At 36.2% G+C, this 13288-nt stretch overlaps 1 protein-coding gene across 1 annotated transcript; it reads left to right on the plus strand.

Moving 5' to 3' along the window:
- Positions 1–99: 99 nt before the first annotated feature.
- LOC144963033 (replication protein A 70 kDa DNA-binding subunit-like) lies at positions 100–10206 on the plus strand. Its single transcript, XM_078896633.1, has 4 exons — positions 100–564; positions 4078–4229; positions 5133–5999; positions 7278–10206. Exons 1-4 carry the CDS (start codon positions 252–254, stop codon positions 7782–7784), a joined length of 1839 nt encoding a protein of 612 aa, XP_078752759.1. The 5' UTR covers positions 100–251; the 3' UTR covers positions 7785–10206.
- Positions 10207–13288: the final 3082 nt, after the last annotated feature.

Consider the following 13288-nt stretch of genomic DNA (forward strand, 5'->3'; position numbering starts at 1 on the left):
TTTTCATTGGTTTAAAGATACGGAACTAAGTTAAAGTTCCATGTCTCGACCAATAGACAAAAAGCTTTTACAACTGGCGTCCAAGTTGTTTAATATTCCGCTTTCCTGTTTACATCCGAGCGCGCCAGATTGCATTACTTATTCTTAGCAACAAAACGAAACTGCAACCTCCACAAAATAATTACAATACTCTCCAGCTTCTTTAATAGAAAAGTGTTAACAGTTTTATTTGTAAATTAAATTTCTCAACCATGAATCTGAGTAGAGGTGCAATTGTAAGAATTCTTAATGGTCAAACTCCCGAAAGTCCAGTGTTTCAGCTGATCAATGCAAGGAAGATTGGATCATCTGCGGCAAATAATGCAGTTGATCGCTACCGCCTTATTGTTTCAGATGGGGATTACATGTATTCTCACGTTATGCTACCCGCACAGCATAACCATCTCATAGAAAGTGGGGACATGGACAACAATGCAATTATTAAAGTCAACAAGTACTTATGTAATATCGTGAATGGTGACAGAAAAGTCCTTATTCTTCTAGATGTTACGGTCACGAACAAAGGTATACGACACGGTGACACCCACTTTTACTCTAATATTTATATTGCACATGAACAGTGTACTTTCAAATTGTTTTTTGTTTGTTTGTTTCAGGCGCTTTATTTTAAGATATCTAAAAATATCAACCTGACTTCTGACTTTTATCTCATTCGGTATCCGATCGCACCACAAAATCCACATGATAGGTACTCGGACTTTTGACTGTCTCTAAGTCTGTCTAAATTAGACGGTCTAAGTAGGCAGTTTAGTGAGCAGCAGCAGTGGCAGTCAAATTTTGACCCAACTCGCCCATAGGAAAGTTGTGACTGGAAATTGCCGTTCGCGTTTTGGGGGGTCCAATTAAAGATGCATAACTTCGTTATAAAGAGGAATATCGCAGATATTTTGGTATCATTATTTTCGTCTTTCAATTTCCTTTTAAATGGTGCCAATTAAGGTAGGTACTTTGGTAAACGTCCATTTGGCCCTCCAGCAGGGAGCCGATAAATGGGCTAGTGGCTGTGACCCGATTTTTTGGACTTTTGAATGATGGGTCTCAGAAAAAGTTCCATAGATTTTTTGTTTATGGGTGGATTTTAATGATTGATGTCTTATTTTCTTCAGGAGAAATTACTCTATCGTTTGGTGTAGTTTATTTTAAAATCACTGACAATTTAGTATAACTTTTGATTATGGATAAAACAGGGTATAATTTAGCTTTGGATAATTAAAAGATTAGAACTTGGTAAATCAAAATTTCATGCTGGCTCGTTTATTTAACATCTTAACTTTTATATAAAATTAAATTCAGGGCAAAGGTGTATACCGCATCCATGAAATTCGTTCCAGCAAAATCCTTACTCAAATATTAGCGGCCATTTTAAGACCAGTTTTGAAATCCAAATGGTGGTTACTACCGGAAATGCAACACTTTTCAGGTCACAAAGTCCGTCCGTAAATAACAAAGGCAAATAGAAGACCATTTTTCAGCCTTTAAACTAACATAACTTTTCTTCTGCTTATCTGATTTTCACAATTTTGGTATCATTAGTATCGTGTTGAAAAGCACTTTAAAATGATATAGGTTTCATTGAGCTCAATCCAATTTGAATTTTTTACCAAAGTATCTAATTAAGGAAAAATCCATTAATAATTCCAGAAGTTATGTGAAGTTAAAATTTGGCAATTTTCAAATGCATTTATTTTTTTATTTACCGCGTGTGTTTTTAAAATTTAAACGCTTGTTTTTAGAATAACATCTAAACTTTATTCATGCCAAATTTCAGGGCTCTATATCGATGCGCAGACACCTTTTAACTCTGCGCCGAAATGCCTTGTTTACATTATCTTCTCATCATGGCTGCCGGGCGATATCGATATTTTAAATTTAGTTATGTATAATGTTAAATTTAGTCCATAATATTTTCAGTACTATTATTTACTATGTTTTTATTTTGAATACATACTTTCCAACTTTATTTATAGGCATTTTATAGTTTTTGTTTTAAAAGTTCTTATATTTCTTCTATTTGTGAAATTCGATATTAATAATATCGATATTTTAAAAATACCAATTGCTTTAATTTTATTTTATTTTACTTTGCCATCAAGTTTCTTTCCCATATGTTTAGGTATGTTTATCATTTGTATCCATATTTTAAAGGCCTTAGACTTAATAATTATTTTGGTAAGAAGTTCTATTAGTTTTGACACCCCCATACATTGAGAGAGAAGGGGTGGGGGGGGGGGGGATAAAATTATATTAATTGTCAGTTCAAATGATGTAATAGCAATAAACCCAAAGTGGTTCAGCAGAATTTTTTAAGGTATTAAAAGCCAGAACTTTCCTTCTAATTATAATAGGGAATCTGTTTCAATTTATTTGAACTTTTTCAATCTACCATTTTATTTATATGCAATTAAATTGCCATAGGTAAAAATAAACTCATTATGTCATTACACAACATGTTTATATCTTTTCATTTAAATACTCTCAAACCCTTTTTTATTTTCTATGTATTAATTAAAAGTGGGTAATTATTTGCAATTGTTTCAGTGAGATATTTAGGATAAATCCAAAAGTGATAGAGCAAATTCTTTCTTACGTCTAGCCGAGTTTTTGATTATGTAACATTTGCGTCATATTATGTAATAATGTGTTAATTTAAAATGTTTATCTTCCTCTTTATTAATGTAAATGCATTGTCCTCGATAAGACGAACATTTTGGTATACAATATATGATAACTCCATATTGATTGTTTTAACCATTTTTTATTAACATCACGCGTTTTCGGTCACAACTTTGCAATGGTAATTTTGGGGTAAAAATCGGTCTGAAATTTCAGACTTTGAACTGCCGTAACTACATTTCTAATCAAGATAGTAACAAAATTCAAACTGTTTTGTAATCTGTGTTGCCAGCTCTTTCATATGACATTGGTTTCAAGTGTGTGAGGTACATTTAGAAATTCTATTAAACTCCCTAGTCTAAGTGTGTATAGATAGTCCCTGTTTGTATATTTTATTGTATGTCCAGTTTTAATCAGAACTTTAATGATGATAAAAATAATTATGTGTGAACCCGGGGCTATGCTTTCAGAGATGAAGATGGCCGTCACTGGGGAGTGATCACAGGTCCGCCACCCTTAAGTGTAATAGTATAATAATAATATATATATGATATGGACACCAGTGAGGAGTGAACCCAGAACTTTGGGAGGTGGACACCATCGGGGATTGAACCCAATGAGAGGTGAACACCAGTGGGGTGTGAGAAAAGTGACAAAGGCTATGAGAGGTGGACACTTGGGAGTTAAATAAACCAGGGCTGTGGGATTTGGCTATGGACAGGATGAACCCAGTGCTACGGGATATGAATATGGACACGGCTAGTGAACTCAGGACTAGCGGAGGTAGACATCAATGAGGAGTGAACATGGGGCTATGAGAGGTGGACACCACTGAGGAGTAAACACTGTGCCACTGGATATGGACACCAGTGGGGAGTGAATCCGGAGCTATTTTGAGAGTTGGACACCACTGGGGAGTGAACCTGGGACTTTGGGAGGTGGACATCAGTGGTGAGTGAACCTGGGGCTATGAGAGGAAGACACCAGTGGGGAGTAAATCTGGGCTATTTTGAGAGCTGGACACCACTGGGGAGTGAACCCAGGACTTTGGGAGGTGAACATTTATGCCAGCTTCTGTCATTTTTTGTGGCAAAAAAAAAAATGGCAACAAGCTCAGTCACTGGGCCGTTTATCAGCTCACTGCTGGAGTGTCAAATGGACGTTTACTTTGTAAGGGGTAAGGACGCTTGTCTCTTGCAATGTTCTTTCTGTCACTTATAACATCCGACTATCTAATCATGTGATGGACAGTAGTGTCAAAAAAAAAAGGTCAAGGCGCAGGTCCCCATTTGGAGCAAGTACTTTACCAGTACAGCTATTCATTTTTCGCCAGTGAAAGCAATTTTGCAGCAAAGGACATTTCCAGTCCCAAAGTTAAAAAGATGTCTTATTTTATATTCACAGGTTCAAATGTTGGTGACAAGATCGGAGATCCTACCCAAATCAATCCAGCTCAAATCCCATCTTTGTCAGAATTGAATGAACCTGAGAACAATGCCAACAGACAAAGTGCTATGGTAGGGAGTGGGAATGGAAAAGGAGTCCTCCAAGTTCAGGTCAGTTGCAGGTCTTGTGTTCCATGAGCATTACTGGGATGGTGGTTTAGGAATAGGTAGTTTGTCGTACATATACAGTGAAACTTGAAGACAACAGGGATAGTGGGATTGGCAAAAAAATCCCATCTATAACTTTATTATTAATCAAGCTAAATCTCTCAAATTTTGGTAATCACATACCACTTTTAGCAAAGATTACACTCATTTGAAAGAAATAGTATTTGTTTAACTGTTGAAGTTATCTACCCTTGATGAACATGGCTCCGTATGCTGTTGGTAAAAAATTTCATGACTTTAGTGGTTTATTTCTGGTCATTGATCATGTGTATCTCGATAAATGATATATGGTCCAACATAATATAGCAAAAATATTGGTCTGGTACCAGTGGTACTATAATTTTTCGAACAAATATATTTTTCTGTCTTTTTTTTTTTTTTAATATAATATTGATAAATAATGCATTGAGTTTGCAACATGTAATACTGAGAGGATAGTATATTCAGTTGTATTTTATGAGATGAGATTCATTCAGTACTACTTTAGGTATGTATTTTGGTCCACTCACTCTCTTTTTCTTTATGTACTTCGATGCTATCAGAAACTGATATCTCTGCTAGATTATAGTGAATAATTGACCAATTTGTTAATTGTTTTTTGGTGCTTGTTTGTTTTTGTTTTTTGTGTGTCAGTTTTTTGGTGTTTTTTTTTTGGGGGGGGGGGGGGTTGTCTTTTTTTTTATTGGCTACTTGTGGTTTGACTATTTATAGGCATTATATAGTTAAATATTTTCAGTTTGTTTTTCAATAACAATGTTTTGTATTCAAACTTATATTCACTAAAAGTAATCTTTCTATCTATGAGTTTTACAGTGATAATTGCTTCTTTTTTTTCTCTCTTTCAAGAATCCTGTTGTCAACAATAAAACTGCAACTACTCCAAAGGCAAATAAGGTCCCAACTCCAGGCACACCAGGCTCAACCCGTGTACATCCCATTGCCACACTGACTCCTTATCAGAATAGATGGAGGATTAGGGCCAGAGTCACCAACAAGTCTAACATTAAAACCTGGAATAATTCACGTGGAGAGGGGCGTCTCTTCAATGTGAATCTTTTGGATGAGAGTGGGGAAATCCGTTGCACTGGTTTTAATGATCAAGTTGACCAATTTTATAATATGCTTGAGTTGAATAAAGTTTACTACATTTCCAAATGTACCTTGAAAACAGCAAATAAGCAGTACAATCATCTTAACTGTGACTATGAGATGACAATGAATGGAGAAACGATCATTGAGCTCTGTAATGATGGTGATGAATTGCCAGCTTTGACCTTTGATTTCATTCCCATTTCGAAACTTGAAAATTCCAAACCCAATTCTAATGTTGATGTGATGGGTGTTGTCAAGTCTTTTAAGGATGTGGCATCCATCATGACTAAAGCTAATAGAGAAGTTCAAAAGAGAGACGTTTCAATTGTAGACCAGTCTGGAGTTGCTGTCAATCTTACTCTTTGGGGTGATGATGCTGTTAAATTTGAGGGCGATGGCTTTCCCATTCTGGCTTTGAAGGGGGCTCGTGTATCTGACTTTGGTGGGCGTTCATTGTCTGTGAGCAGCGGTACCACTATGATGATCAACCCCGACACAAAGGAGGCACACACTCTTAGAGGGTGGTTTGATAGTGAAGGCCGCAACCGAGAATTTAGCTCCTTCCAGAGTGATGGTGCTTCTGGTTCAAGTCAGTCAACGAATTGGAAAACTTTCTCACAGGTATGGATGCCCTCCTTAGTTTTAATGTCGTATTCTGTCTGTAAGTATATAATGTCTTTTTACTGGAGCCCAGCGCTCAGAAAGGGTCCGTCAATGTGTTTGCGTAAAAGTGAAGTAAAGTTTTGCCTCCTGAATTGGCATATCTCTGTGTGTGTGCATGTGCTTTATCCAACTGAAATCTCTTTTATCTCACGATGATAACAACAAATATTCTTGAATTTCAATTTATTTATTTTTTAATGTAGTTAATCAAGCTACTGTTTAAGCAGAATAATTTTTATTAACAACATCCTTCATACATATGGTGCAGAGTGATCCTTGGTGTTGTCATTATGGTTGTGTTGAAGATCTATCAGATCATCTCTGAGTTTGTGCTTCTCTGAGGTATCTGAAAATGTAAAGATCAGTCCAGAGTGAGGCACAAGACTTCAAATTAGTATCTGCTTTGTTTGGTACTATGGGTGTCACTTTACCAGGTTATCCCTGAATTCTGGGCTATGAAATAACAGACACATAATGTTCTAGGATAATAAATTTTATGGGCTAATTTGCTATCAACCTTTTTGGTCAATCAAAAGATATTTTATCTGTCTTAAGTGAATGTAGTTGATGTTGAATATTATAATAATATTATTTTCTTGGGTTGAGGGGGGGGGGGGGGGGGGGGGAGGGGGTAATTGACCAAGATACTATTATATTGTACTACCTCCAATATGTCCATAGCATTATTAGTGTATACTGTTTGCTTCTTAGCCTATGTAAGCTTGGTAGTGTCATTAGTGTTTTCATGCATTGCATTGTGGTTGGTTGTGTATGTGCATAGAGGGGGGGGGGGGGGTGTACGCGTGTGTATACATATGAGAATGAGAGAGGAGGCTTGACCTGATCCTGGCTTTCAGGGCTGGGAATTCAGATAGTAATTTTCCGTGGCCAAGATTTTTTGCAGTGGCACCTATGTTAGGTAATGTATCTTATGCTTTAGCAGATTTTTGTCTACACCAGTATTCCCTGTTTTAGTGTACTCTTCATGTCTTTATTAGTTCGTGTTTATAGCAATTGTGACCAAAACATGAACTTTTGACTGCTTTGACAAAATTATTGTACCAATGGTTATATTGATATATTATTTGATTAGTTTTTGAAATGAAAAATGCTAAACAAACTAATTTTAAAGTGAGTATACATAGGTTACTATTATTATTATTTTTCTCTAAGCTTTCATTTTAGTATGGTTTTGTATTTTATGCTTTGTTTTCCTTTCTTTGCTTTTTCATCCAGGCCAAAATGGAAAACCTGGGTCAAGGTGACAAGGCAGATTATTTCACGGCCAAAGGAACAGTTGTGTTTTTGAAAAGAGACAATTGCATGTACCAGGCTTGCCCCACCCCAGAATGCAACAAGAAAGTGATTAATCTTGGCAATGGTCTCTTTAGGTGTGAGAAATGTGCAAGAGAATTCCCTAACTTTAAATGGCGCATGATCTTGAGTACTAATATTGCTGATCATTCAGATAATCAGTGGGTCACTTGTTTCCAAGACTCTGCTGAGGTTATCTTGGGTCTCAAAGCTGATGAGTTGGGGGCCATGAGAGAGGAAGATGAAATTGGCTTTGACAATGTCATGCAGGAGGCTCTGTTTAAGCCATACATCTTCAGACTGCGTGCTAAGATGGAGACTTACAATGACGAAAACAGAATGAAGACAGTATGTATGACAGCCAATCCCATTAACTGGCTGGATTATGGGAATCATCTGTTGGAGGAGCTGGTGCAGATGGGGGTATGAATTGTATTTTGTGTGTAATTAAGATTGTTAATTATTTTCAGTTCTTTGCAGCACTACAATTACAAAATTGAAGGTTCGAATTTGGACTCGCTGTGGTTGATTGTAATCTAAGGTGTAGAAAATGATAATTTTCTTCGACATATATCCCCATTCTTTTTTGGGTGGAATTCTTAGGGTGGGAAAATGTTGACCTCCTTGGTCTGGGCTATATTAGACCATGTTTGTTATGTCCCGCCTCCCCCCACCCCTCATATACATACATATATAAGGTACAACCTAATAAAAGTATAATTAGCTTATTCATCAACCTTGGTGCACTTGGCATATGGCACCTTTTGACCTTGGCTCACATATAGTACATTTCCCTAAAATTCCTCACATTTATCTACATAATAGTAGGAATATGAGGATGTGATGGTTTGCTTATATTTTCTTGTCCTTAATCTCATGGGAGTCTATTATTATTATGACAGGTGTGTCCATATAACGATTATCTTTAGTTATGGTTGACATTAATTGAAGTAGGATAACAGGTTGTCTCTATACATGTCCTTCGTCCTGGAATGAGACGACTTGATGGCGAAGGGGGTAATTTTTCATCTTTACAATTTAAGGGGAAATTTTTCACAAGAACCACATTGGGTTACTATAAGAGCAGTGTCTCTTGAGTCAGGTTGACATTACTTGCACTGTGCAGATGTGTCAGACCAGATAAGGGATAGAGTCGTAACCTCCCATGGTATGTGTAGTCGCTCTTGCTGCGTCTCCTTTCCTCTTGTACCTATTTCCCTTTTTAAGATTGCTGTCTGTTTTTGTTTTTGAGTGAGATTACTTGGTTTTTGTCTTGGCCCTGGATGGAGTCCTTAGCTTAATGGAGAGTTGTCAAATCTATAATGTTAATTTTTTTCAGATTATATTTTTTCCTTGTAAATCATCTCTCTGCTATGTACTGATATATAGTATTTTGTTTTGAATATATATTTTGTAAGCTTATGAGAGTATTTCTCTAAGTGAACCCTTATGATTATATTTATATCATCAGGATGGGAGTTTTAGTTTTAAGTGATAATATCAATCAAACAGCAATTGACAGACACCTCTTGAAGTCTACTTCTGTCCCCTATTTGTACCAGCCCCTTATTCCCTTTTTCTTTTAATTTAAATTCACATTGGACAATGTGATATGATCCTGGCATATGTATACATTAAATTCATGTTTATGTTTATTTTGTTTTTTTGTTTTTTTATAAAACATCATTAACATCTATTCCCTATGAATGAAAGAGGCTGGTGCATTTAGTTTTTTCTAACATAATGAACGATTGGTATCAGTATCACTAGGGAAAGAAAATATTTTTGGAGATGTAAGTTTACACTTTTGGTGATATAATAATACAATATTAATGATAAAAATAATGAATTATGTCATTTATGCTTTTTGTTATTTGCTTTTCTAATTCTTATGCTGTATTTTGTAACGATGGTTCGAAATACAGTAGAACTCGGAAATAGCGAGTTCGACGGGTCCACTCCTGATTACTCGCTATTTCCGAGTTCTCGCTATTCCCGAGTTGCCAGGAAAGGTTATAATATTGCTGGTTATTCCCCTCAGTGTGTAATTCGAGTAAAAGCCGTCGCCCCTATTTCAATTTCTTCACAGAAGTGGCAGAATGCTTGGTTTTTTGTTGTTTTTATTTTCAAGTAAAATCATGACTAGAAAAAAAACAAGAACATAGAAGTGTGTGTGTGCGTGTGCGCGCGTGTTTGTATGCACTCGGCATGTTTGATGAGGTAAGCAAGCGCATCACTCAATCACTGACCCATTGAAATAATGGTTCCACACTCCCCTCTCTCGCTGATCGTGTCGTTCGTTAACGATGCTACTCGCTGACCGATGCTGCGAAGTGAGGCATGTTGACATGTGCTTACCTCGCGCGTCGCGTGGCATCTCATTAGGTGAATAATTGACCCCCACCCCCAATACACACACACGCACACAAACCCAACCCCCACCCAAATTTGTTTCGCCTATTATGTACTACTACAGACTAGGCTACTATGTAATATTACTCGTAACGAAAAATAAGAAAAGAAAAGAGGCTAGGCTAAAAATATTTAAATTGCCATTGTCTCTTGTTTTGCTTTACTTCGTTCGCAGTCCTAGGCTGGGGCAGGAAATGCTCGTTATTTCCGAGTTGACCTCTTTTTCATACTCGCTACTTTCATGCTAATTTTATTGACTCAAATAAGGGGAAAAAACAGGGATTTAGATTTTACTCGCTATTTTCGAGTACGTTACTTTCATGTTCTACTGTACTATCACATTGTTTTGTATTTTAAAATACTGACTGATACTGATGTTGATTTCATGTGATGAGTTTGAAGGAAAATGAATGCTGTAAATAAAGAAATAACTCAAGAATATGTATCTTTTGGCTTCATTGTTTCCTATCATGATTTTGCTCTATTTTTCGCCAGGATATGAAGATGTAAACCATGTAACATTTGCGACTTAAATGGGAGAGATCTTGCAATAACGGATTGTCTTGAAGTGTCGGGGAAATTCGATTTCATTTGCCATCCCTCCTTGTGGGTGTGGCGGGGGGAGGGTGGTGCATTGATCCCTCTTAGCTTTTGTACCTTTCTATCTCATCTGCTGGGTGGGATCTATTGACCTCCCGTAGTGGGCAGGGAGGTCACATGTTGTGTCGTCTATAGAACAGTAAAGGAAGGTGCCCCAAACGTAAACAATAACAAGTTGCTAGTGATTTCCGTTAGGGACCGGAATAATTTACGCACAATATAGGTCTCCCAATTTTGTAGTTTGAGTTGTAGGCAATACACTTTCAGTATTGAAAATATGTTTACATAAAATCTAACAGTTGCAGAAATAATAATATAAGGCAAAATTATTATGAAAATCAGGCTCCGAATAATTCTCGTTTTGTTCACACCAGCGCAATAATTTGCTCTGGTCTAAAAATAGATAGACTGTAACTTTTGATAAATTTTAGAAAATTTTACCTTTTGTTCCATAAAATAACCATATCTAGACATTATTTGATGCATGATCGAGTATTTATGAATATGTGTTTCTTTTGCCACCTAACAGCCAAATTTTAAAGGTTATTTTTTTCTATTATTTACATTGGAACGTGAGCTGTCAAGACAGGAACATGTGGTCTGCCACGTGCTTCTCGACCTTTGTTTACGTTTGGGGCACCTTCCTTTACTGTTCTATCCCCCTATATTGTTTTCCAACTTGCTTTCTTTCTGTCTTTGTCTTGGAATGAGATTGTACTTAATTTTGTCATGACCGAAACCATGGCAGGGAGAGAAACTGTCAAATGTGTAGTTATGGTTTTGGGAGATAATATTTATTCCCTTATTTTTCGTTTTTAATATACATGGTTTTTAAACATTTGATTATATTCCTGTGATTTATGTCGATGAGACTTAGGTGATCTCAAACTACATAGATACATACTGTGCTCTTGAACCATTCCCCTTTCTCTTAACTTTTCTCGTATGCTTTCATTTGTAAATCTATAAGTTTCTTACATTTATACCGGCGCTGAACTCACATTTGTGGTATGTGTCACAATGGCGCCATAAAACCCTTGAAAACATCTAGCCCCCAATAATATCATTACTTGTCCGTTATTTGTGGCCTTGAGTTTTATTCTGAAACGGAATAGCATCATTTGGTTTCACATGTGGCGGTTTGGGTCTAATTATTAGGAAGATCTTTCAAAAAAATTGATTTTGATATTTTGGTGGAAAACGATATTTTATTGTAAAGCATCTGAAAGTTAATAGATATCAGTTCAATTATCGCAAAAGTGTGTAACAGTGACACCATTAGTAGCTGCTGCTGTCATATAACAGGCAGTTTTAGAGAAAATAGTCTCTAGCTTGGATATGAATTATGAAAAGAACTAAAATATAGTAACAAAACATTAGTACATGTACAATGTTAATAATGTTATGATTATCATAACAACACTTGAAAAGAAAAAGGGTCTGAATATCCATTATGTGTAACATTAAGTAAAATAACCAAAATGGAGACTAGAAATAGAAAATGCGGCTCATCTTACTGTCCCTCCAGGAAAATGCGGCCGCATCGGCATCCTGTGGCCTTCCGCATCCGTCAGCAAAAAGCTTAAAATAAAAAAAATAAAAAATTGCCTCTTTTTTTTTCTCTACAGAAAATGTTGGCCTTGTATTTTTTTCCTCGTAAATCATCTCTCTGTTATGTATTATTATATTTGTTATTTTCAATGTATAATTATGTAAGCATTTGAGTGTATTCCTCTTTGTTGGATTTTGTGCTTGTGTCCGGATGAAACTTATAGATGATCTCAAACTAAGTACATTGGTGGTATGCTCTTGGAATCTACATCTGATCCCGATTTGTTCCTAGTTCCCCTATGTCTTACTTTTTCTTGGATGCTTTATTAATTGTAATTCTAGAACTTTTTACTATCCCATTTTCTTCCTCTTTACTGGCGCTGATATGACCTTAATGTGTTGCAAGCGCAGTAAGACCCTAAAAAATACAAGCAATAGTCTGGTATATATTTCTGCTTTTTAGTCGTTTTTAATGAAGATGTAGCTTTTAAACCTATCAGTATTCATATTTATTGTGAAAATTAGATTTTTGGGGTTGCAAAAGCACGCAAGAACATGCACAAATGTCGGATTTTTGGCATAATTTATGGCATAATGTCGAATTTATGGCATAATTTTCCTTTTTTTTTTGGCATAATCTTGCCCCAAATATGGCAGAATTCCGCGGGGACAGATCTTACTTGGGCTTGAGCAAGCAAAAACAAAGGGGTGGGGGGGGGGGGGGAAACAACTATGATTGTAGTTGAATAGATTAAATAGAGAAAGCTAAGAGCTTTACCATTACGCGATTTAAGAACAGTTATAAAAATAGTACATGGCATCTACAGTGGAATCCTGATAAAACCAACACTGCCGGACCATAAAATTTGATTGACTTTAAGCAGGGTTGATTTTATCCTTCATTAAATGCACACACTTAGATAAAGAACAGACAATTTGGGACTATAAGCAGAATGTATTGGTTTAAAAACCACACATGCCTCTTTCTCACGGTCAAAACGGCATAATTTTATATCACTGTATACATTGTCTACAACAAAGAAAGAAAATTTACCAGGCCCTCGGAATCATCATATCTTCGCTGCCAGCGTCGACTTTTACTGAGATCAAAAGCCAAAAGTACCACACCCCTGACTCATGAACTACGGGTTATGACGTCGCCAGCTATCTGATATCTACATACGATTACCACATTTATAACCTCGCTAGGAACCGATCTAAATGACCCAATAAAAAATATGAGTAGGTACCACAAAGTGATTTTTGGTTTCACCCCAAAAGAGAAAACAACAGATTTTTTACATAGAACTTTTTAAAACATGAAAAACAAACTTTACTTCAACAAAATCGAACAATAAATAACAAAGTTA

Source organism: Berghia stephanieae, chromosome 1 (genome assembly GCF_034508935.2).
Source record: "Berghia stephanieae isolate SIO BIC M18660-M18661 chromosome 1, UCSD_Bste_1.3, whole genome shotgun sequence".
Classification (NCBI taxonomy): domain Eukaryota; kingdom Metazoa; phylum Mollusca; class Gastropoda; order Nudibranchia; family Aeolidiidae; genus Berghia; species Berghia stephanieae.